Below are 24353 nucleotides of genomic sequence, written 5' to 3'. Positions count from 1 at the left end.
TCCTTATACCACGCCGCCTGTCTCCTTATACCACGCCGCCTGTCTCCTTATACCACGCCGCCTGTCTCCTTATACCACGCCGCCTCTCTCCTTATACCACGCCGCCTGGCTCCTTATACCACGCCGCCTGGCTCCTTATACCACGCCGCCTGTCTCCTTATACCACGCCGCCTGTCTCCTTATACCACGCTGCCTGTCTCACCATGCTTCCTCTCTCTCTGCATCCCTCTGTGTGTCAAAGCCCAACCGGTAAAGGCTGTGGATCTGAGAATTATTATGATGGTTGAAACCTATAACCACTGAACACATGTTTCGTCTGCATTGAACATCCAAAGCCCACTTTCAATTGGTTTGTTTGGACATTGTTAAAATGGGGAGGGTCTCATGAGAGTTTGTACCAGTGTGTGTGTGTGTGTGTGTGTGTGTGTGTGTGTGTGTGTGTGTGTGTGTGTGTGTGTGTGTGTGTGTGTGTGTGTGTGTGTGTGTGTGTGTGTGTGTGTGTGTGTGTGTTAGACCTACTTCTGTGTCTGTATTAAAATCCCTTCGTCCTGGGACCAGTATGAAGTTCTCCAGTCTTTGTCAGTATCCTCAGTAAAAAGTCTTGGCACTCATTGTAATTAATCATTGTCTCTGGTTGAGTTAATTAAAACCAGCTGAAAGGCTTTGCGTTCGCTCACAGAGGGAAACTGACACTGGGTCTTTAAGGGCTAAGAGACTTGACAAAGGTCTTATTCATTAGGCACCAAAGCAAGAAGCCATATTGAAACAGGGAGGGACTATCTGAACTTCAATATACATTTTATTTTCCGTTGCAAAACTTTTGCTACGATGTGCTATAATGAATGCGATCCAGAGATTTTCGTCCCATCTCAAACACAGGTCATTCATTTTTCTGGTTTACTGGCCTAGTTAGCTTAGTTAGCGTTCATAATGATGGATTGAGGTCTTGGCTAATGCGTCAGGCACATTTCTAGACCTCCCGAGTTCCAGTGTAAAAGTGGAAGGCCCCAACTGGAGACTTGTTTTCCCAGAAGCCTTTGAGAGGGCTGGGCTGGAAGATTTCATTCAAGACATGTGAACCTCCTGGGTTCTGTCTGCGCAATACTTTAATTATGATGGATCTAGGTCTTGGCTAATGCATCAGGCACATTTTTAGACCTCCCTAGTTGTTTTCCCAGAAACCTTTGGGAGGGCTGGGCTGGAAGATTTCAGTCTTCTGTCTCTGCAGGCCTGCTGCTCCTGTTTCTGCTGTCTCCTGTCTCCTCTGTGCTGTCTCCTGTCTCCTCTCTGCTGCCCGCTGTCTCCTGTCTCCTCTGTGCTGCCTGCTGTCTCCTCTCTGCTGCCTGCTGTCTCCTCTCTGCTGTCTCCTCTCTGCTGCCTGCTGTCTCCTGTCTCCTCTGTGCTGTCTCCTGTCTCCTCTGCTGCCCGCTGTCTCCTCTGTGCTGCCTGCTGTCTCCTGTCTCCTCTGTGCTGTCTCCTGTCTCCTCTCTGCTGCCCGCTGTCTCCTGTCTCCTCTGTGCTGCCTGCTGTCTCCTCTGTGCTGCCTGCTGTCTCCTCTCTGCGGTCTCCTGTCTCCTCTCTGCTGTCTCCTCTCTGCTGCCTGCTGTCTCATCTCTGCTGTCTCCTGTCTCCTCTGTGCTGCCTGCTGTCTCCTCTGCTGCCTGCTGTCTCATCTGCTGTTTCCCCTCTGCTGTCTCCTGTCTCCTTTCTACTGTCTCCTGTCTCCTCTCTGCTGCCTGCTGTCTCCTCTCTGCTGCCTGCTGTCTCCTCTCTGCTGCCTGCTGTCTCCTCTCTGCTGTCTGCTGTCTCCCCTCTGCTGTCTCCTGTCTCCTTTCTACGTCTCCTGTCTCCTCTCTGCTGCCTGCTGTCTCCTCTCTGCTGCCTGCTGTCTCCTCTCTGCTGCCTGCTGTCTCCTCTCTGCTGCCTGCTGTCTCCTCTCTGCTGCCTGCTGTCTCCTCTCTGCTGTCTGCTGTCTCCTCTCTGCTGTCTGCTGTCTCCTCTCTGCTGCCTACTGTCTCCTCTCTGCTGCCTACTGTCTCCTCTGCTGCCTGCTGTCTCCTGTCTCCTCTGTGCTGTCTCCTGTCTCCTCTCTGCTGCCCGCTGTCTCATGTCTCCTCTGTGCTGCTTGCTGGCTCCTCTCTGCTGTCTCCTCTCTGCTGCCTGCTGTCTCCTCTGTGCTGCCTGCTGGCTCCTCTCTGCTGTCTCCTCTCTGCTGCCCGCTGTCTCCTGTCTCTTCTGTGCTGCCTGCTGTCTCCTCTGTGCTGCCTGCTGTCTCCTCTCTGCGGTCTCCTGTCTCCTCTCTGCTGACTCCTCTCTGCTGCCTGCTGTCTCTTCTCTGCTGTCTCCTGTCTCCTCTGTGCTGCCTGCTGTCTCCTCTGCTGCCTGCTGTCTCATCTGCTGTATCCCCTAGGCTGTCTCCTGTCTCCTCTCTGCGGTCTCCTGTCTCCTCTCTGCTGTCTCCTCTCTGCTGCCTGCTGTCTCTTCTCTGCTGTCTCCTGTCTACTCTGTGCTGCCTTCTGTCTCCTCTGCTGCCTGCTGTCTCATCTGCTGTCTCCCATCTCTTCTCTGCTGCCTACTGTCTGCTGTCCCTGTCTCCTCTCCACCTTCTCCTGTCTGCTGTCTCCTCTCTACTGTCTCCTCTCTGCTGTCTCCTGTCTTCTCTCTACTGTCTCCTTTCTCCTCTCTACTGTCTCCTCTCTACTGTCTCCTGTCTCCTCTCTGCTGTCTCCTGTCTCCTCTCTGCTGTCTCCTGTCTCCTCTCTACTGTCTCCTGTCTCCTCTCTACTGTCTCCTGTCTCCTCTCTACTGTCTCCTGCATCCTCTCTGCTGCCTCCTCTCTGCTGCCTCCTCTCTACTGTCTCCTGTCTCCTCTCTACTGTCTCTCTACTGTCTCCTCTCTGCTGTCTCCTCTCTACTGTCTCCTGTCTGCTGTCTCTTCTCTGCCCTCTCCTCTCTACTGTCTCCTCTCTGCTGCCTCCTCTCTGCCCACTCCTCTCTGCTGCCTCCTGTCTCCTCTGTGCTGCCTCCTGTCTCCTCTCTGCGGTCTCCTGTCTCCTCTCTGCTGCCTGCTGTCTCCTCTCTGCTGCCTGCTGTCTCCTCTCTGCTGCCTGCTGTCTCCTCTCTGCTGCCTGCTGTCTCCTCTCTGCTGCCTGCTGTCTCCTCTCTGCTAACTGTTGACTCCTCTCTGCTGACTCCTCTCTACTGTCTGCTGTCTCCTCTATGCTGCCTGCTGTCTCCTCTCTGCTTCCTGCTGACTCCTCTGTACTGCCTGCTGTCTCCTCTCTGCTGCCTGCTGTCTCCTCTCTGCTGCCTGCTGTCTCCTCTCTACTGTCTCCTCTCTGCCACCTGGTGACCCCTCTCTGCTGTCTCCTCTCTGCTGTTTCCTCTCTGCTGCCTGCTGACTCCTCTCTGCTGCCTGCTGTCTCCTCTCTGCTGCCCGCTGTCTCTTCTCTGCTGCCTCCTGTCTCCTCTCTGCTGCCTGCTGGCTCCTCTCTACTGTCTACTCTCTACTGTCTCCTGTCTGCTGTCTCCTCTCTACTGTCTCCTCTCTCCTCTCTACCGTCTCCTCTCTGTTGTCTCCTGTCTTCTCTCTACTGTCTCCTCTCTACTGTCTCATGTCTCCTCTCTACTGTCTCCTGTCTCCTCTCTACTGTCTCCTCTCTACTGTCTCCTGTCTCCTCTCTGCTGACTCCTCTCTACTGTCTGCTGTCTCCTCTCTGCTGCCTGCTGTCTCCTCTCTGCTTCCTGCTGACTCCTCTCTACTGCCTGCTGTCTCCTCTCTGCTGCCTGCTGTCTCCTCTCTCCTGCCCGCTGTCTCTTCTCTGCTGCCTGCTGTCTCCTCTCTGCTGCCTGCTGGCTCCTCTCTACTGTCTACTCTCTCCTCTCTGCTGCCTGCTGTCTCCTCTCTGCTCTCTCCTGTCTCCTCTCTACTGTCTCCTCTCTACTGTCTCCTGCCTCCTCTCTGCTGCCTCCTCTCTGCTGCCTCCTCTCTACTGTCTCCTGTCTCCTCTCTACTGTCTCTCTACTGTCTCCTCTCTGCTGTCTCCTCTCTGCTGCCTCCTCTCTACTGTCTCCTCTCTGCTGTCTCCTCTCTGCTGTCTCCTCTCTACTGTCTCCTCTCTGCTGCCTCCTCTCTGCTGTCTCCTGTCTCCTCTGTGCTGCCTCCTGTCTCCTCTCTGCGGTCTCCTGTCTCCTCTCTGCTGCCTACTGTCTCCTCTCTGCTGCCTGCTGTCTACTCTCTGCTGCCTGCTGCCTCCTCTCTGCTGCCTACTGTCTCCTCTCTGCTAACTGCTGACTCCTCTCTGCTGACTCCTCTCTGCTGTCTCCTCTCTACTGTCTGCTGACTCTTCTCTGCTGCCTGCTGTCTCCTCTCTACTGCCTGCTGTCTCCTCTCTGCTGCCTGCTGTCTCCTCTCTGCTGCCTGCTGTCTCCTCTCTGCTGCCTGCTGTCTCCTCTCTGCTGCCTGCTGTCTCTGCTAACTGTTGACTCCTCTCTGCTGACTCCTCTCTACTGTCTGCTGTCTCCTCTCTGCTGCCTGCTGTCTCCTCTCTGCTTCCTGCTGACTCCTCTGTACTGCCTGCTGTCTCCTCTCTGCTGCCTGCTGTCTCCTCTCTGCTGCCTGCTGTCTCCTCTCTGCTAACTGTTGACTCCTCTCTGCTGACTCCTCTCTACTGTCTGCTGTCTCCTCTCTGCTGCCTGCTGTCTCCTCTCTGCTTCCTGCTGACTCCTCTGTACTGCCTGCTGTCTCCTCTCTGCTGCCTGCTGTCTCCTCTCTGCTGCCTGCTGTCTCCTCTCTACTGTCTCCTGTCTCCTCTCTGCCGCCTGCTGACTCCTCTCTGCTGTCTCCTCTCTGCTGTCTCCTGTCTCCTCTCTGCTGTATCCTGTCTGCTGATCCTGTCTCCTCTCTACTGTCTCCTGTCTGCTGGCTCCTCTCTCCTGTCTCCTCTCTGCTGTCTCCTGTCTTCTCTCCACTGTCTCCTGTCTCCTCTCTATTGTCTCCTCACTACTGTCTCCTGTCTCCTCTCTACTGTCTCCTGTCTCCTCTCTACTGTCTCCTCTCTACTGTCTCCTGTCTCCTCTCTACTGTCTCCTGTCTCCTCTCTACTGTCTCCTCTCTACTGTCTCCTGTCTCCTCTCTACTGTCTCCTTTCTCCTCTCTACTGTCTCCTGGCTCCTCTCTGCTGCCTCCTCTCTGCTGCCTGTTTTATCTTCTTTCCTCTCCGTCCGTCCGTCCGTCTTTCTTCCCTCATGCATTTTTAAGTGTTTTATATTTTTCAGCTGGGGGGTTGTGCACTAATGTGCGTGAGGATATTTGTGGGCACAGACAGACAGACAGATACTGTTCAAAAAAATAAAGGGAACACTAAAATAACACATCCTAGATCTGAATGAATGAAATATTCTTATTAAATACTTTTTTCTTTACATAATTGAATGTGCTGACAACAAAATCACACAAAAATTATCAATTATCAATGCAAATTTATCAACCCATGGAGGTCTGGATTTGGAGTCACACTCAAAATTTAAGTGGAAAACCACACTACAAGCTTATCCAACTTTGATGTAATGTCCTTAAAACAAGTCAAAATGGGGCTCAGTAGTGTGTGTGGCCTCCACGTGCCTGTATGACCTCCCTACAACGCCTGGGTATGCTCCTGATGAGGTGGCGGATGGTCTCCTGAGGGATCTCCTCCCAGACCTGGACTAAAGCATCCGCCAACCCCTGGACAGTCTGTGGTGCAACGTGGCGTTGGTGGATGGAGCGAGACATGATGTCCCAGATGTGCTCAATTGGATTCAGGTCTGGGGAACGAGCGGGCCAGTCCATAGCATCAATGCCTTCCTCTTGCAGGAACTGCTGACACACTCCAGCCACATGAGGTCTAGCATTGTCTTGCATTAGGAGGAACCCAGGGCCAACCGCACCAGCATATGGTCTCACAAGGGGTCTGAGGATCTCATCTCAGTACCTAATGGTAGTCAGGCTACCTCTGGCGAGCACATGGAGGGTTGTGCGGCCCCCCAAAGAAATGCCACCCCACACCATGACTGACCCACCGCCAAACCGGTCATGCTGGAGGATGTTGCAGGCAGCAGAAAGTTCTCCACGGCGTCTCCAGACTCGTCTGTCACATGTGCTCAGTGTGATCCTGTTTTCATCTGTGAAGAGCACAGGGCGCCAGTGGCGAATTTGCCAATCTTGGTGTTCTCTGGCAAATGCCAAACATCCTGCACGGTGTTGGGCTGTAAGCACAACCCCCACCTGTGGATGTCGGGCCCTCATACCACCCTCATGGAGTCTGTTTCTGACCGTTTGAGCAGACACATGCACATTTGTGGCCTGCTGGAGGTCATTTTGCAGGGCTCTGGCTGTGCTCCTCCTGCTCCTCCTTGCACAAAGGCGGAGGTAGTGGTCCTGCTGCTGGGTTGTTGCCCTCCTACGGCCTCCTCCACGTCTCCTGATGTACTGGCGTGTCTCCTGGTAGCGCCTCCATGTTCTGGACACTACGCTGACAGACACAGCAAACCTTCTTGCCACAGCTCGCATTGATGTTCCATCCTGGATGAGCTGCACTACCTGAGCCACTTGTGTGGGTTGTAGACTCCGTCTCATGCTACCACTAGAGTGAAAGCACCGCCAGCATTCAAAAGTGACCAAAACATCAGCCAGGAAGCTTAGGAACTGAGAAGTGGTCTGTGGTCCCCACCTGCAGAACCACTCCTTTATTGGGGGTGTCTTGCTAATTGCCTATAATTTCCACCTGTTGTCTATTCCATTTGCACAACAGCATGTGAAATGTATTGTCAATCAGTGTTGCTTCCTAAGTGGACAGTTTGATTTCACAGAAGTGTGATTGACTTGGAGTTACATTGTGTTGTTTAAGTGTTCCCTTTATTTTTTTGAGCAGTGTATATATACACACACACAGACACACACACACACACACACACACACACACACACACACACACACACACACATAGGGTGCTGGGGGGATGGTGAACTGTAGGTTATGTAATATTGATTGGTTCCTCCACCATTGAGACCTCTGGTCAAGCAGGGCAGCTGTCTCAGTCATACTTATCATGCATAGGAAGTGTCAGTGAGTGCATCTATATACTGTATGTGTGGTGAAAAACAATGATGGCGTCAGTTTGAGTGTGTAACAGTGATGTGTATATGGCCCCGGGGTTGTAGATCTCACTGTCTGGCACTGTGGCTGTGTTACTTGACTTAAACTCCCCCCTCCACTGACCCTGCCAGGAAAGTGGTTCCTGCCACATCGGAGCACAGTCGCCACATTAACCCTCTCCCACCTGCTGACCACTGCTTCCTGTCAGACCTCTGAGTCCCTGCGCGTCCCCTTTCTCCCTCCCCTGACCTTGGCCGAACATTGGTTCCTGTCAGCTGTCCACGCTGCTGCCCTCCGCCTTTATTTCTCCCCCATGTCGAGCGAGGGATCGGGCTCCAGACCGCGATCGCATGGGTCAAGTTCCATTCCACTCCCTACCCCCTTCCCTTAGCCACCTAACCATTCACTCTGTGCCGATCTGAAGTAACCAGATAGGTGTATGTAAAACAGGGATATTATAGCCTCAATATAGTCAAGTAGATCTTGCTATCACATCCTACACAGTCCATTCAGATCTGTACACTTCGAAGGGGGGTAGGAGACAAGGGAAGGTTGGTAGGGAGTATAGACTGAAATGGGAAGGGCCCAGAGAGAGCAAATGCTCCAGTCCCTCGTGCCTCACCTGGTTATAGCTAACCCAGCATGATGTCAGAGCCAATAACACACAAAGTGGACCTACAGATCAGGGTTATAGAGGGGGCGGGGTAAGCTGATATGTCTGTCCCCTCCACCAATCTGGTTGTAGTCTAGTGGGTTCTAACTGGCTGTGGAGGAAAGGGACCCCTAGCCCCCAGCCTTTACCCCCTAAATATGTGGACACCATGCCACTGATTGACCAGGGCACACACCTGCCAGTCCAGGTCTCAATCAATTGGTGATTGATCACTTATCTTGCAGCTTTCATATGGGTGAAAGAACACCACAAAACTGTTGTCTCTGCTACCGCACGGCAAACGGTACCGGCACGCCAAGTCTAGGTCCAAGAGGCTTCTTAACAGCTATTTGCATTACCCCCCCCCCCTTCCCCCCCTTATGCTGCTGCTACTCTCTGTTATTATCTATGCATGGTCACTTTAATACCTCTACCTACATGTACATATTGCTGTATAAAGCCTTGCTGTTGATATTTTACTGCTGCTCTTTAATCATTTATTACTTTGATTTATTTTCATTTTTTAGGTATTTTTCTTAACTACATTGTTGTTTAGGGGCTTGTAAGTCAGCATTTCACGGTAAGGTCTACAGCTGTTGTATCCGGCGCATGTGACAAATTAAAATTTGATTTGATGGCTTTCCAAACAGAGAAGATAAGTAAGGATATGTGTGATTGGGTGGATGAATCTCTCTCTCTCCCTGTCCAGGTGGATTCTGGGATGTTAATCCTCGCAGCTTGCAGCACAGTTTTGGCTGTGAGACGGCGGACGGAAGTTTGAGGCTGTTTCTTCCAGATAATACCTACATGCACACAAACACACACACACACTCACTCAAACACACAAACACACAAACACACACTCACTCAAACACACAAACACACTCACACTCACTCACACTCACTCACACTCACAAACACACACTCACACAAACACACACACACACACTCACTCACTCACTCAAACACACAAACACACACACACTCACTCACTCAAACACACACTCATACACACAAACACACACTCACACAAACTCAAACACACACACACACTCACTCAAACACACACTCACACTCACTCAAACACACACTCAAACACACAAACACACACTCACTCACACACTCACACTCACACTCACTCAAACACACACACACTCACTCACTCACACTCACTCACTCAAACACACAAACACACACTCAAACACACTCAAACACACAAACGCACACTCAAACACACAAACACACACTCACACAAACTCAAACACACAAACACACACTCACTCAAACACACACTCACACTCACTCAAACTCACACTCACTCAAACACTCACTCACTCAAACACACACTCAAACACACAAACACACACTCACACAAACTCAAACACACACACACACTCACTCAAACACACACTCACACTCACTCAAACACACACTCAAACACACAAACACACACTCACTCACACACTCACACTCACACTCACTCAACCTCACTCCCCCTCACTCACTCACACTCACTCAAACACACAAACACACACTCAAACACACTCAAACACACAAACGCACACTCAAACACACAAACACACACTCAAACACACTCAAACACACAAACACACACACAAACACACAAACACACACTCACTCAAACCAGAACAACCTGCCTCTTCATCTGTTTTGTACCCAAGAACCAGATTTGTCTAAATGTGACTGGTAAAGTAGAAGCCACAAAATTCATCACAAGCTTTAAAGCCCTATTTTCAGATTGACAGTCGGACGCTTTTTTAAGAGCGTTATGGCCTAGATAGGGCACATTGTGTTGCTATGGTGATCTGATTATAAGGTTGGGGCTGTGAGTTCATGTTTAACAGTTTTATATATTTTCTTTCTCTCCAGCCACATCTCAAGCCCATAGATTTACTATGACTCATAAATCACATTATGTTAGCAAGTAAAGTCCCCTAAAGCTAGTAGAAGGATTTTTAAAATGCGGATCCTGCTTTTGCCCCTCTAGATAAGAATTGCTTGCTCTTTGGGGTTTTAGGCTGGTTTCTGAATAAGCACTTTGCTGAAGTAAAAAGGGATTATATATACATTTGAATGTACAAAGTGCCAGTCAATATCAATTAAAACAATACAGGGTGGAATGGGGAACTCCCTCAATCATCTCCAATTTGAATAGATTGAGTTAGACATGCTATGAAAATGCAGTGTAAATTGGCATAGGTTATCTCAGAGGAGGTACTTGGTTTGTCTCATTGGAAGGAAGGAAGGGTCTCACCATATGTCTGTTTTTTTATCCAACACCCCCCCCCCCCCCCCCCCCCGAGAGATAGATATATATATATATATATATATATATATATATATATATATATAGATATATATATATATATATATATATATATATATCTCACACACACACACACACACACACACCACACATTGGGTTGGCGAGGCTGGAGCAGAGGGCAGTGCCCAATGAGCAGTTTAGGGGCCTATGTTCCTTGCTCAAGGGAAAAGTGTGGGAAATGATATCATCAATATGATATTAGATAGACATATAGGCTAGCCTACTATACGACTATGAGTTAGAGGTTGAGGTGTCTAAATGGGTTTCCACTTTGTGTGATTTGTAGACAAAAGACTTGAGTGTGTGTTTTAACACGTGTGTGAGGAAAATGAAAGCAGGGTTTACTTGCATGATGTCTCTGGCACCATTTAACATAACGTTCCCTGTCTGCCACCAGTAGTGCTTCTGCTGCTCAACTCAAACTTAGTGTGACACATTCAGAGCAGTGTATTTGCTCTGGAGAGAAGTTGCCCCTAACCACAGATCTAGGATCAGATTAAATAACTCCCAATCTGAACCTTAACCATTAGAAGGATGAACTATCCTATGACACTGGGTCAGTGATTGGCGGCACAGCTGAAATCTGTTTCCCTGTTGGTGTTGTAATACGTGTGATGTGATTTTGTTTATAACGTGTCGTGTTTAGAGCAGTGTGATTTTCAGGGTCTTTCTTGGACTTCATTTTGATGTCAAATGTTTGTTAGTCATTTTTTGGGGTGATTAATTATTCATTTAACTTTCATGACTTCAAAGCTGGACCATGGACCACAACCATTTTCCAAGTGTGCTGAGAGATCCACTGCCCACTTACTTTGACCACACAGCATCCTTTCAACCTCCAATGCAATACTGTCTCTCACCCAACATGTTGCATCATGACCTGTATCCCTATCCTGGAAATCTATTCTTCATTCAGCCACTGCTATAGTAGTCCCTGTAGGTAAGAACGAATGCCGTGAATTTCAAGTGTGGATCAGTAGAATGTAAATGGAAGTATAAGTCCAAACTATTTTTGCTGTCTTACACGGGAGACATAAGCAGCTTCGCCTGCTGTGGTCTTTCCTCTCTAATGTGGCTGTTGAGGAGTTCAGAACAGCTTCTTGCAATACTAATCTGACTGGGCTTAGAGATCTGTCATAGCAGGTCTTATGAGGGTTGTATTAGTTCTCTATAGTTACATGTTCCTCTACTTCCTGAATTGGTGTGTTGAGCGTTACTAAGTGCCTGGCTGTCTCTGTATATGGGTAGTCAAACCACACAGTTGTTTGGCAAGGCAACACCACCTTGACCAACACAGAAACAGACTTACACACAAGCTCACATGACCTTAAACAGGTATAACACATGGCTGTATAACACATGCCCTGGAGGCAGACAGGCAGGTCAGGGTCATTTCCTGGGGGCAGAAGGATGACATCAGGCCAGAGAGAGAGGGATGAATTTGTTATGTTTTTTGGCCTGTTCTGTTCTGGCCCACCTCAGTGTATCCCCTCTACCCTCTGAAAGAGTGGCTGGCTGCCAGATTGTGTACAGTGTGTGTGTCTGTGCCTGTCTGTGCGTGGGTGTATGCCAGGCGGCACCACCCTGCAAGGACTTGGCACACTCATCACAGTCAGAGCAGGTCCAGTCTGAACAGGTCACACAACACCCGGCTCCAGACAATTTAAGTTTTAATGTCAGGTGCACCAGTACAGTGAAATGTCTTTCTTGCAGCTCTAACCCCAACAATGCAGTAATCAATAACAACGGTTTACTGAAATAACAAGATAGAACTAAGACAAGCTGTGAGCGTGTTGAATTCTAATGTCACTAACTGTGAGCTAATATGAATGCAGGACGTGTGTGCCTGTGTGTGTGCCTGTGTGTGTGCATGTGTGTGTGCATGTGCACGGGCGTGTGTGCCTGTGTACGGGCGTGTGTGCCTGTGTGTGTGCATGTGCACGGGCGTGTGTGCCTGTGTGTGTGCATGTGCACGGGCGTGTGTGCCTGTGTGTGTGCATGTGCACGGGCGTGTGTGTGTGTGCCTGTGTGTGTGCATGTGCACGGGCGTGTGTGTGTGCCTGTGTGTGTGCATGTGCACGGGCGTGTGTGTGTGCCTGTGTGTGTGCATGTGCACGGGCGTGTGTGTGTGCCTGTGTGTGTGCATGTGCACGGGCGTGTGTGTGTGCCTGTGTGTGTGCATGTGCACGGGCGTGTGTGTGTGCCTGTGTGTGTGCATGTGCACGGGCGTGTGTGCCTGTGTGTGTGCACGGGCGTGTGTGTGTGCCTGTGTGTGTGTGCATGTGCACGGGTGTGTGTGTGTTCCTCTGCATTTTATTGTTTGTTAATTACAATAAAATACTGTGTGTAGCTGCAAATAACAGGTGCTGTTGATGACTCAGTGAAAACATGTTTTGGACTGTGTTCAGTCAGTAGTTTACCAAATGAAGCACATTGTTATTACGTCAAACACTGTGGCTGCCCTGACTGTCAATGTGGTCACATCTAATTCTCTCCTGTTCTCTCTCTCTACCTCCCCTGTACACAAAGCTCTCCTGTTCTCTCTCTACCTCCCCAGTACACAAAGCTCTCCTGTTCTCTCTCTCTACCTCCCCAGTACACAAAGCTCTACTGTTCTCTCTCTCTACCTACCCAGTACACAAAGCTCTCCTGTTCTCTCTCTCTACCTCCCCAGTACACAAAGCTCTCCTGTTCTCTCTCTCTACCTCCCCAGTACACAAAGCTCCACTGTTCTCTCTCTCTACCTCCCCAGTACACAAAGCTCCCCTGTTCTCTCTCTCTACCTCCCCAGTACACAAAGCTCTCCTGTTCTCTCTCTCTACCTCCCCAGTACATAAAGCTCTCCTGTTCTCTCTCTCTACCTCCCCAGTACACAAAGCTCTCCTGTTCTCTCTCTCTACCTCCCCAGTACACAAAGCTCTCCTGTTCTCTCTCTCTCTACCTCCCCAGTACACAAAGCTCTACTGTTCTCTCTCTCTACCTCCCCAGTACACAAAGCTCTCCTGTTCTCTCTCTACCTCCCCAGTACACAAAGCTCTCCTGTTCTTTCTCTCTACCTCCCCAGTACACAAAGCTCTACTGTTCTCTCTCTACCTCCCCAGTACACAAAGCTCTCCTGTTCTCTCTCTACCTCCCCAGTACACAAAGCTCTACTGTTCTCTCTCTCTACCTCCCCAGTACACAAAGCTCTACTGTTCTCTCTCTCTACCTCCCCAGTACACAAAGCTCTACTGTTCTCTCTCTCTACCTCCCCAGTACACAAAGCTCTCCTGTTCTCTCTCTACCTCCCCAGTACACAAAGCTCTCCTGTTCTCTCTCTCTACCTCCCCAGTACACAAAGCTCTCCTGTTCTCTCTCTCTACCTCCCCAGTACACAAAGCTCTCCTGTTCTCTCTCTCTACCTCCCCAGTACACAAAGCTCTCCTGTTCTCTCTCTCTACCTCCCCAGTACACAAAGCTCTCCTGTTCTCTCTCTCTACCTCCCCAGTACACAAAGCTCTACCGCTGTATCCTTTCTGTGAATTAGTGGCGCGTTGCCAGGTTTGTAAATATGCTGGAAATATTCCAGAGAATATGCTGGAAATGGACACAGGATGTTGTGTGGTGGTGTTTTTCGGGAAGGTTTATTCGTTGGAAGAGGTCCGTAATTCAGCAAACCTTGTTTCCAGGTTTTAATGAATGAATGTGAATGCGAGATCTCATTACATAACCGCATATCCTCAGCTGCCTCGTTTAGTCGTCGATGGCCGCCAGGTACACACGCCATCTGGGACGTTGGCCCTGTCGCACCGCCTATCAGAGGGAAGATATCCCTCTCTCCATCGCTCTTTCAATAGCCTAAATACTGAACGTCTGCCTCTTGTCTTTCCCTGCCCTGTCCTTCTTTCACCCTTCCAGATGTTCTACAGTAGATCTGTCTTTGTCTCTCTCCCTACATCTCTCTATCTATCCCCGTCTCACTCCCCTCACCATCTCTCCTTTTTCTCAGTAATGTCTTTGTAGTAATGTCTCTTACACACAACTAGGGCAGACAGCAAAGTGCAGTCAGTGAGAGAGAACCCTCTCCCCCTCCCTATGCCTCCTCCAGAGATGTAGATAAATATGTCACTCTCCACCCTGCCCATAATATCTTCCCCCATCTGAGGTAAGAGAAGCCAGCCACTGCCCACCATGCTTCCAAGTCTCAGTGTACAATGTTTATTCACAAGCGTTTCGGGAGACAGAATCGGCGATAAACACAGAAAGTGATGAACCTATATAGCCGCTATCCTTTACTTCTTCCTACCATATTACTGTACCTAGAATGACCCAGTATCTATCTCAGTTGACTGGAGATTGTTGATGTCTAATCGACAGCAGGAGAAAGAATCACAGAATCGACACTAACCATAGAAGCCAGTCTATAGCCCCAATCGTTGCCCTTGGTCTCTTGCAGTATGGACCCATATACCTTACCCAGAATGGCCCGGTAGCTATCTCAATTGAGTGCAGATTGTTGGTACCGATTGACTACAGCATGTGGCTGACTCATTGCAGGGGTTTATGGTGTGGAACGAACCCTCACTCTGCCTTTGAACAGCTTGCTATAAATGTTGATGGCCTTGATTTTATGGGTCTCTAGCGCAGGCCTGCTGCTTCTGGGGTGTTGGTGGTCTGAGTCTGGGTTTCTGGGGGAGTTGGTGGTCTGAGTCTGGGTTTCTGGGGGAGTTGGTGGTCTGAGTCTGGGTTTCTGGGGGAGTTGGTGGTCTGAGTCTGGGTTTCTGGGGGAGTTGGTGGTCTGTGTTTCTGGGGGAGTTGGTGGTCTGAGTCTGGGTTTCTGGGGGGGGTGGTGGTTTGAGTCTGGGTTTCTGGGGGAGTTGGTGGTCTGGGTTTCTGGGTATGGGGGAGATGGTGGTCTGAGTCTGGGTTTCTGGGGGAGTTGGTGGTCTGAGTCTGGGTTTCTGGGGGAGTTGATGGTTTGAGGTCTGGGTTTCTGGGGGAGTTGGTTTGTTTGAGTCTGGGTTTCTGGGGGAGTTGGTGGTCTGAGTCTGGGTTTCTGGGGGAGTTGGTGGTCTGCGTCCGGGTTTCTTGTGGAAAGTCCTATGACAAATGTATGTGTAAAATCCGCCATACAAAGACACTTTGATTGATGCAGGTGTTTAATTGGTTGGAGGGTGTACCTTGTGATTACGACACTTCAGATGAGAACACTGTATGCTTACTGTTTCTCTCCCTGTTGCTGTAGATCAGCTGGACCGTCTCTCCTCTTCTATTTATTGTATTTGTGTGATTAGATACATGTTCACATGGCCTAGACTAGAGAAAGCTTTATGACATGCACAACATTGTGGCTTCCTCCTTATCTTAACCTGCTGGCTTCTGGGGCCTGTTCAGGAGAGTGCAAAGTTAAAGCCTATGGTGTCGTTATGTAGCTTTTAGACAATATCCATCCTTTCCTCCCCATACCGTCTGGTCATCCCAAACACTGACAAATTCAATTGCATAAATACAATCCCTCAGGTCATAGGCTTTAAAGTGTATAGTAGATAGTTTGTCAACCCCTGCATGATGGACGTACTTCACCGGTAACACTTTACTTGACACCCAGTGTCATAACACATTATGACCTGTCATAAGACTGTCATGACCAAGATATTGCGTTATGTTATGTAGGTGTCATAACCAGCCATAACTGTCAAGAACTTTCCTTTTGTTTTAAAGTTTGTTTCTTAAATCCTTTGTGGTTGTAATGAATTCTTTACAGTCATGTTTTTTTCATCATATTTTAACTAACTTTCATGAAGGGTTATGACCATCCTGTGTCACTTTACTTGGACTAAGAAAATATACTTTGAGACTGTCAAGAACCATCATAATCATATAAGCCAGAAAGGCCAATCACATACCTGCCCTTATATCAGTCATCTGTCAAAAAGAGGGTGTCTTGTCCTGCTTCTACATTCATCCCAGTCATCAGCAGAGCATTGGGGTAGGTGCATGTCTGACAATCAATGTGTGCGCAATTACAATGATCATTTAATATGGTCAATTAAAAAAATACATGACAAGTAGGCTATGGTGTAATGGAATGTTTTGCCTTGTGTGGTAGGTTTTGTGGCATTTGACACTTATGCAGGTGTCATAACCAGCCATAAAATAACGCAATATATGTCAGAACAGATCGAAATATGTCATGAGTGTTATGACACTGTGTCAAGTAAAGTGTTGCCACTTCACCTTTGTGTCTACAACAACCAAAAGAATCATAACTATTGGGGTGGGCTCACATTCAAGAATGTTTGTTGCAGTCATGTTTTTTTTCCCAAGACAGCTCTCAGTTCAATAGTACACTATGTCAAACCAGCTTATTGTTAATTTCAATGAAATTCCTTGATTTTGACTGGCATTGGAACTGGTGGACTGTGGGGGTGCTGCTCGGACAGGAATCTTGTGGTGGTATGTCCATTAAAATGCAGGCGATTGGGCTGATATTTTATTAGATGAAATAGGATAAATGGTAAAGGATGGGTAATTAATCTGCAACAGTAAGCACATAACTAGGAACATCAAATTGCCTACAACATGGAGTAGGACAAATAGGGCTGGAAACAGGAAACACAAAATGTCAAACAAATGAAGAGGAGCACAGCACTTCCATTTCAAACACATCCAGGTAAAGGGAGAAACAGGCAGGTGAGGTCATTGTATGGAAGAGAGTGAGAGGAAGTTCAGCCTTCTGTGGTAGACTGGAGAGAGGTGTATGGTGAGTGGTTAAAAGCAAGTCCATCAGGAGGTGTGCATCACATGTGTGCATCCATAAAGAGCCTATTAAATGGATAGAGGGGCTATGCCATAAACCCTCAAAGTTCCAGAATGTGGTGAAAATGGCAGCCATATGGGCGAGGGAGAAATCCAAACCAGTCTAATTGGAATGAATGGCAGCCATATGGGCGAGGGAGAAATCCAAACCAGTCTAATTGGAATGAATGGCAGCCATATGGGCGAGGGAGAAATCCAAACCAGTCTAATTGGAATGAATGGCAGCCATATGGGCGAGGGAGAAATCCAAACCAGTCTAATTGGAATGAATGGCAGCCATATGGGTCAGAGAGAAATCCAAACCAGTCTAATTGGAATGAATGGCAGCCATATGGGTGAGGGAGAAATCCAAACCAGTCTAATTGGAATGAATGGCAGCCATATGGGTCAGAGAGAAATCCAAACCAGTCTAATTGGAATGAATGGCAGCCATATGGGTCAGAGAGAAATCCAAACCAGTCTAATTGGAATGAATGGCAGCCATATGGGTCAGAGAGAAATCCAAACCAGTCTAATTGGAATGAATGGCAGCCATATGGGCGAGGGAGAAATCCAAACCAGTCTAATTGGAATGAATGGCAGCCATATGGGCGAGGGAGAAATCCAAACCAGTCTAATTGGAATGAATGGCAGAGGCATAATCCTGACTTTGCTTATCCATGAAAATCAAATTAAGGCATGTGATATATCAGTGTTATAAAATTGTCAACCTAAAATAGTCATTTCATTATAAATACAGTTTATAACAATTCTCTATAAATAGCCTCTAAAATATATGTACACAGACCATACAACTTGTCCAAGTCCTATCATTAACTGATTCTAGCCAGTGTATGTATGGCTGTGGATTGACTGCATCGTTTGGTTGGAATGTTGGCAGTGAATTTGAAAGGTTTATGGATTCCTTGAACTTCCTTGAACGGCCCCCTTGAACTTTGCGACCTTTTGCCACATTTCAGGCTTCAAACATAAAGATATAAAACTGTATTTTTTTGTGAAGAATCAACAACAAGTGGGACACAATCATGAAGTGGAACGACATTTATTGGATATTTCAAACTTTTTTAACAAATCAAAAACTGAAAAATTGGGCGTGCAAAATTATTCAGCCCCTTTACTTTCAGTGCAGCAAACTCTCTCCAGAAGTTCAGTGAGGATCTCTGAATGATCCAATGTTGACCTAAATGACTAATGATGATAAATACAATCCACCTGTGTGTAATCAAGTCTCCGTATAAATGCACCTGCACTGTGATAGTCTCTGAGGTCCGTTAAAAGCGCAGAGAGCATCATGAAGAACAAGGAACACACCAGGCAGGTCCGAGATACTGTTGTGAAGAAGTTTAAAGCCGGATTTGGATACAAAAAGATTTCCCAAGCTTTAAACATCCCAAGGAGCACTGTGCAAGCGATAATATTGAAATGGAAGGAGTATCAGACCACTGCAAATCTACCAAGACCTGGCCGTCCCTCTAAACTTTCAGCTCATACAAGGAGAAGACTGATCAGAGATGCAGCCAAGAGGCCCATGATCACTCTGGATGAACTGCAGAGATCTACAGCTGAGGTGGGAGACTCTGTCCATAGGACAACAATCAGTCGTATATTGCACAAATCTGGCCTTTATGGAAGAGTGGCAAGAAGAAAGCCATTTCTTAAAGATATCCATAAAAAGTGTCATTTAAAGTTTGCCACAAGCCACCTGGGAGACACACCAAACATGTGGAAGAAGGTGCTCTGGTCAGATGAAACCAAAATTGAACTTTTTGGCAACAATGCAAAACGTTACGTTTGGCGTAAAAGCAACACAGCTCATCACCCTGAACACACCATCCCCACTGTCAAACATGGTGGTGGCAGCATCATGGTTTGGGCCTGCTTTTCTTCAGCAGGGACAGGTAAGATGGTTCAAATTGATGGGAAGATGGATGGAGCCAAATACAGGACCATTCTGGAAGAAAACCTGATGGAGTCTGCAAAAGACCTGAGACTGGGACGGAGATTTGTCTTCCAACAAGACAATGATCCAAAACATAAAGCACAATCTACAATGGAATGGTTCAAAAATAAACATATCCAGGTATTAGAATGGCCAAGTCAAAGTCCAGACCTGAATCCAATCGAGAATCTGTGGAAAGAACTGAAAACTGCTGTTCACAAATGCTCTCCATCCAACCTCACTGAGCTCGAGCTGTTTTGCAAGGAGGAATGGGAAAAAATGTCAGTCTCTCGATGTGCAAAACTGATAGAGACATACCCCAAGCGACTTACAGCTGTAATCGCAGCAAAAGGTGGCGCTACAAAGTATTAACTTAAGGGGGCTGAATAATTTTGCACGCCCAATTTTTCAGTTTTTGATTTGTTAAAAAAGTTTGAAATATCCAATAAATGTCGTTCCACTTCATGATTGTGTCCCACTTGTTGTTGATTCTTCACAAAAAAATACAGTTTTATATCTTTATGTTTGAAGCCTGAAATGTGGCAAAAGGTTGCAAAGTTCAAGGGGGCCGAATACTTTCGCAAGGCACTGTAAATGGGTGCATCTCAATAGTTTTCCTTGATTCGTCACATCCTCTCTGCCTGTCTCCTTCTAAAAATGAATTAGAGAGAAGGTACAAGGGGAGGAACCTCAGATGACCTCTAATGCCTTTTTTAGGTGAGAGTCGACACGAGGAATCAATGAAATTACAAGACTCCCAGACCAAAATCAGTACAAGTTGGAAAATTGAAGGAGTCAGATAAAACATGGGACATGAAAAAGGACAATCTCAACCAGTACATTTACAACCCAGTAAAGTATAGACCCGGAGACCAATGGTGATTAATGGTTGTACAAGTTGTGTTTATTCCATGTGATTTACAAGGATATAAATAATGACCAAAACGTACAAAATCTGTGTGCTGGAAGCCCAAGCCTATGTACATGAGTTAGTCAGCAGTGATGTCATCACCCTGTCCCAGCCCTCCCCAATACAATCTCTAGAACCATAGATTTTATTTTCAACTCTGACCTTTCCATTTTGGTACCTTGTCTCCAGTGCGATGTGCGGCAAATATTTGATTCCTTTATTTTTGTAAATGTTTTACTACATTACATGTATGAACAATGAGCTGGCAAAATATCTATGTACATTTAGAGAGGACTATGTATTCATCCAAAGAATACAGAAATACTGTGGTAAAATATTCCATCTGCTTGGAGTTATGAGTCTAGCCCCATGAGAAACAGATTGGTGTGTTGACCGGACACACCAATGATAATAATACAAATAATAGCTATTATTAATAATAAGGAGAGGAGCCATCTGAAATATTCACTCTCAGTATAGAACTATTATGCTATTTTTTAAAGGATGGCAATCATTCTCAAGCCCGGATTTTTTCATTTCAGCATATCATATAAAAATAATGTAACATTAAGAGTAGACAAGAATTGCACAAGAATAATCATAAGGTAATCTCATATGAAACATTTAAAACGTCCGGCATTAATATGAATATTTCTTTAATTGGGATGGATGGTGTTTTGCTCAGGTAGGCGGAGCCATCCTTTGTGATGCCACTTGGCACAGGGCTCACCTGTTGCATGGTGGTCCGGCACAGGGCTCACCTGTTGCATGGTGGTCCAGCACGGCCAATTCTATCCATGTTATTGTAGTATTGACCGTGAAACAAAACTTAAACAAGAGGAAAAGAGCCAACCAGAAGTCCTTTACCTCGTCCCCATTCAAATACACACAGTTGTCCGTTACAGTCCAGACCTTGGGTGACCGTGGTATAGAGTTCAAAGGTCAAGGTCCAATTGAATGCAGAACAGGGGCTAGAGTTGTGGCTGCTTCAATGAAAGTCTACATTCACATATCTGACTGACATCTGTTACTAAGCAGTCCCTTAACTGTGTGTGTGTGTGTGTGTGTACAGATAGTCCATGGGTCCAATGTTTGTGGTTTGTGGGAAGATGTCCTCGTTTTGTAATCAACCTTAAACACCAAGTTCGTGAGAGTGTCCATGTTTGTAGTCCTTTGACACAGAGACAGAAGGGTCCACATTTGTAGTCCTTTTTGCATTGTGTGTGAGGGTCCATGTTTAAGGCTGGCTACATTCTTTGCATTCCACAGTAATAGACATGGGCGTCCGGCATTGCCCTGCGAATGAGATCACACCACTTATCCAGAGTCCCCAAACCCCACCTCCTATCCACCGGCCCCGCCCCTCCCTCATTACCAGTCAGTCCAAAATGGACTCCATGCGCCTCACAAGCCACAAGCTAAACCTTTTCAGCATTTCCCAACAAAACAAGTATAGAAAGAAAATGATTAATCTAATAATAACCTATTTTAAACAAATTCAATCTGGACACAGGTATAGCGTGTGGTTTAAAAACTATTCCGTCCTGTGTCAAAGGTCAATTAGTCTCAAATAAACAAACAACAATTTCTCAAAATATGTCTAAAAAAAATAATCTGCTGTAAAAATCAAAGACTGATATATGATAAAAACAGGAGTCTGTTGAACTAGCAACTTTTTATTTTTAAAGTAACATTTGCTACATCATCTCTCATAGCAGTCCATTATCCTCTCCAACTAGATGGAACTGATAAACAAATGTCCCTCCACTTTCCTCTGGGTTGCCAGTACTGGACAACAAAATCCCCCAAAACATCAACACGCAAACCTAGTGCTGGAGAATTGGCTTTGCTCTAAAAAACAACAAAGACAAAAAGACTGTTAGGGGTGGGGTTCTTAGCAGCATAATGGTCTAGATATTCTCATTCAGCTTGTCGAAGGGGTGAAAAGAGAGAGACAAAAAAGAAAAGCAAGGAGTGGAGGAACAGCAGTAGGAAGAGGAAAAACATGAGATATAACCAAATGGTTCCACCCCCCCCAGTCAGGAAAAAAAATAAGAGTGATTGACTGACTGACCAACCAACTGACTGCCTGCCTGACACATAGGAGGGGAGGGCTGACCATGGAAAATGGAAAAATAGAACTGACTGTTGCCCCCTACAGGTCTAGACAGAGAGGTGCACCATCACCCCAAGGGTAAAAGTTCATGCTCCGCCCCTGCAGGCAGGCTAAGGCGTCAACAGGACAAGGAAAGGGAGGGTGGGGAGAGAGCAAGAGAGAGGAGTGTGTGAGAGAGAGACACACAGCGCAGCGCCAAACGGCATCATGCAGAGGTTGCGGCGGAGCGGGTTTTTCGGCCAGTGAGGTCACACACGTCGCCGCATAAGAGGGTTGCTCGTGCCGTGCAGCTCCGTTGGGGGGCCTCTAGAGGGCCAGCTCTCTGCAAGGCACACACACAGGAGTGGACAGGCGGGTGGTATACGCTATTAGAAAATAGTGGTCTCATACTTGGTGTTCGCTCCTCTCTTGGCCTCCTGCCCTGGTTCCACTATCCACGGCACGTTGGCATGACCCTTCTGCTCCATCGACGGCTGCTCCATCTGAGAGAGGGAGAAGGAGTGAGAGTAGGGAGAGAGAGAGAGAGAGAGGATGGAGAGAGAGTAGGGAGAGAGATAGGATGGAGAGAGAGAGGGTTGGTTAAATGTTGTCAGAGAAAAAATGGGATAATAATACATGTCGAGAGAGAGAGAGAGAGAGAGAGAGAGAGAGATAGAGAGAGAGAGAGAGGGGGGGGGGGTCTGTGGCTGAGAGAACAGGAGAGAGAAGGGTCTGGGGCTGAGAGAACAGTAGAGAGAGAGATAGGGGTCTGGGGCTGAGAGAACAGGAGAGAGAGAGAGAGGGGTCTTGGGCTGAGAGAACAGGAGAGAGAGAGAGGGAGAGAGAGAGAGGGGTCTTGGGCTGAGAGAATAGGAGAGAGAGAGGGAGAGAGAGAGAGGGGTCTTGGGCTGAGAGAACAGGAGAGAGAGAGAGGGAGAGAGAGAGAGGGGTCTTGGGCTGAGAGAACAGGAGAGAGAGAGAGTGAGAGGGGTCTGGGGCTGAGAGAACAGGAGAGGGAGAGAGAGTGAGAGAGGGGTCTGGGGCTGAGAGAACAGGAGAGAGAGAGAGTGAGAGAGGGGTCTGGGGCTGAGAGAACAGGAGAGAGAGAGAGTGAGAGAGGGGTCTGGGGCTGAGAGAACAGGAGAGAGAGCGGTCTGGGGCTGAGAGAACAGGAGAGAGAGAGAGAGTGAGAGAGGGGTCTGGGGCTGAGAGAACAGGAGAGAGAGAGCACGGTCTGGGGCTGAGAGAACAGGAGAGAGAGAGTGAGAGAGGGGTCTGGGGCTGAGAGAACAGGAGAGAGAGAGAGGGGTCTGGGGCTGAGAGAACAGGAGAGAGAGAGAAGGGTCTGGGGCTGAGAGAACAGGAGAGAGAGAGAAGGGTCTAGGGCTGATAGAACAGGAGAGAGAGAGAAGGGTCTGGGGCTGAGAGAACAGGAGAGAGAGAGAAGGGTCTGGGGCTGAGAGAACAGGAGAGAGAGAGAGAGCGAGAGAGGGGTCTGGGGCTGAGAGAACAGGAGAGAGAGAGAGGGGTCTGGGGCTGAGAGAACAGGAGAGAGAGAGAAGGGTCTGGGGCTGAGAGAACAGGAGAGAGAGAGAGTTATAGTGGAGAGGCACGATCACAGACTTCCACACCGACACTTAAATATGGAGGCACTTGCTTTAGGTCTGAAAATATATTGTTGGCCTCATATCAACGTACGTATCACAATGTAGTTTAATGAGGAAAGAAAAGAAAACAGTATATAATATTACAAATAATCTCCGTACTCTAAACCCCACAACATCTTCCCATGGCTGAAAATGACTTGTTCAAGACCAGGCTATGCTCTTTCCCCATCAAAAGTTTACTTTTCAACAACCAATCAAAATTCTCATTCTGGTTGCCGAGGGTGCTTTCCTTCCACCACATTGGTCCGTGATAGACTAAAAGATGATTTGGGGAGTGGGTCCCTGCCTGTGAACACTGCAACGCTGAAACTGGAAGAACTTATGAACGCGCGCACACACACACGATCTGAGTGGAGTTGACAGAGGCAGGACCAACCACAGAGACAAACAAAATATCTATAGAGTGATCAAAGTGTATGGAGACAAAACCAACAAAGAGAGCAGACAGTCAAGAGTAAGAAAGAAAGGAGAAGGGAGGAAGACCTGAAAGGGAACTTTGTGAGGGTGACGGAGGAGGAGTGGTGAAGGAGGAGGAAGAGGAGGGTGGAGAGGAGGCCGGTGGGGGGTGTATATGTGACCCAGCGACCAACGGCTAGAGGGGTACATGATGACCTATAGGGGGAGGAACACAGAGGTCACAGAGAGGTCAAAGGGGGCCTGCTCGGCAACGACACTGAAACCGTATGGTAACAGTTCAGTAACGTCATAGTAACACCACTGCAACGCCATAACAACACAGCTGCAGCGATGGTAACACCAGGGACACACCAAAGGAACACTTCATGCAGGCAGAAGAACACACACACACAA

At 47.7% G+C, this 24353-nt stretch overlaps 1 protein-coding gene across 13 annotated transcripts in view; it reads right to left on the bottom strand.

Annotated features, from left to right (window-relative positions):
- Window positions 1–19747: 19747 nt before the first annotated feature.
- LOC110490567 (ankyrin repeat and sterile alpha motif domain-containing protein 1B) overlaps window positions 19748–24353 on the bottom strand; it is a 352871-nt gene continuing 348265 nt past the window's right edge. For 7 of the 13 annotated variants that reach the window (XM_090200860.1, XM_090200861.1, XM_090200862.1 and 4 more), the window contains 2 exons: window positions 22288–22379; window positions 19748–21077 (listed from right to left, as the gene is read on the bottom strand). In XM_090200860.1, coding sequence (XP_090056986.1) covers window positions 21029–21077; window positions 22288–22379 — 141 coding nt within the window. In that variant the 3' untranslated portion in view covers window positions 19748–21028. Of the gene's footprint in view, window positions 21633–22287; window positions 22380–24026; window positions 24156–24353 lie in introns of all 13 variants that reach the window. The other 6 variants (XM_036944931.2, XM_090200859.1, XM_090200865.1 and 3 more) reach the window with 3 other exon arrangements.

The sequence above is a fragment of the Oncorhynchus mykiss genome, chromosome 15 (genome assembly GCF_057628025.1).
Source record: "Oncorhynchus mykiss isolate SJ-2025 chromosome 15, ASM5762802v1, whole genome shotgun sequence".
NCBI lineage: Eukaryota > Metazoa > Chordata > Actinopteri > Salmoniformes > Salmonidae > Oncorhynchus > Oncorhynchus mykiss.
This window is presented reverse-complemented; position numbering and strand designations above follow the sequence as displayed.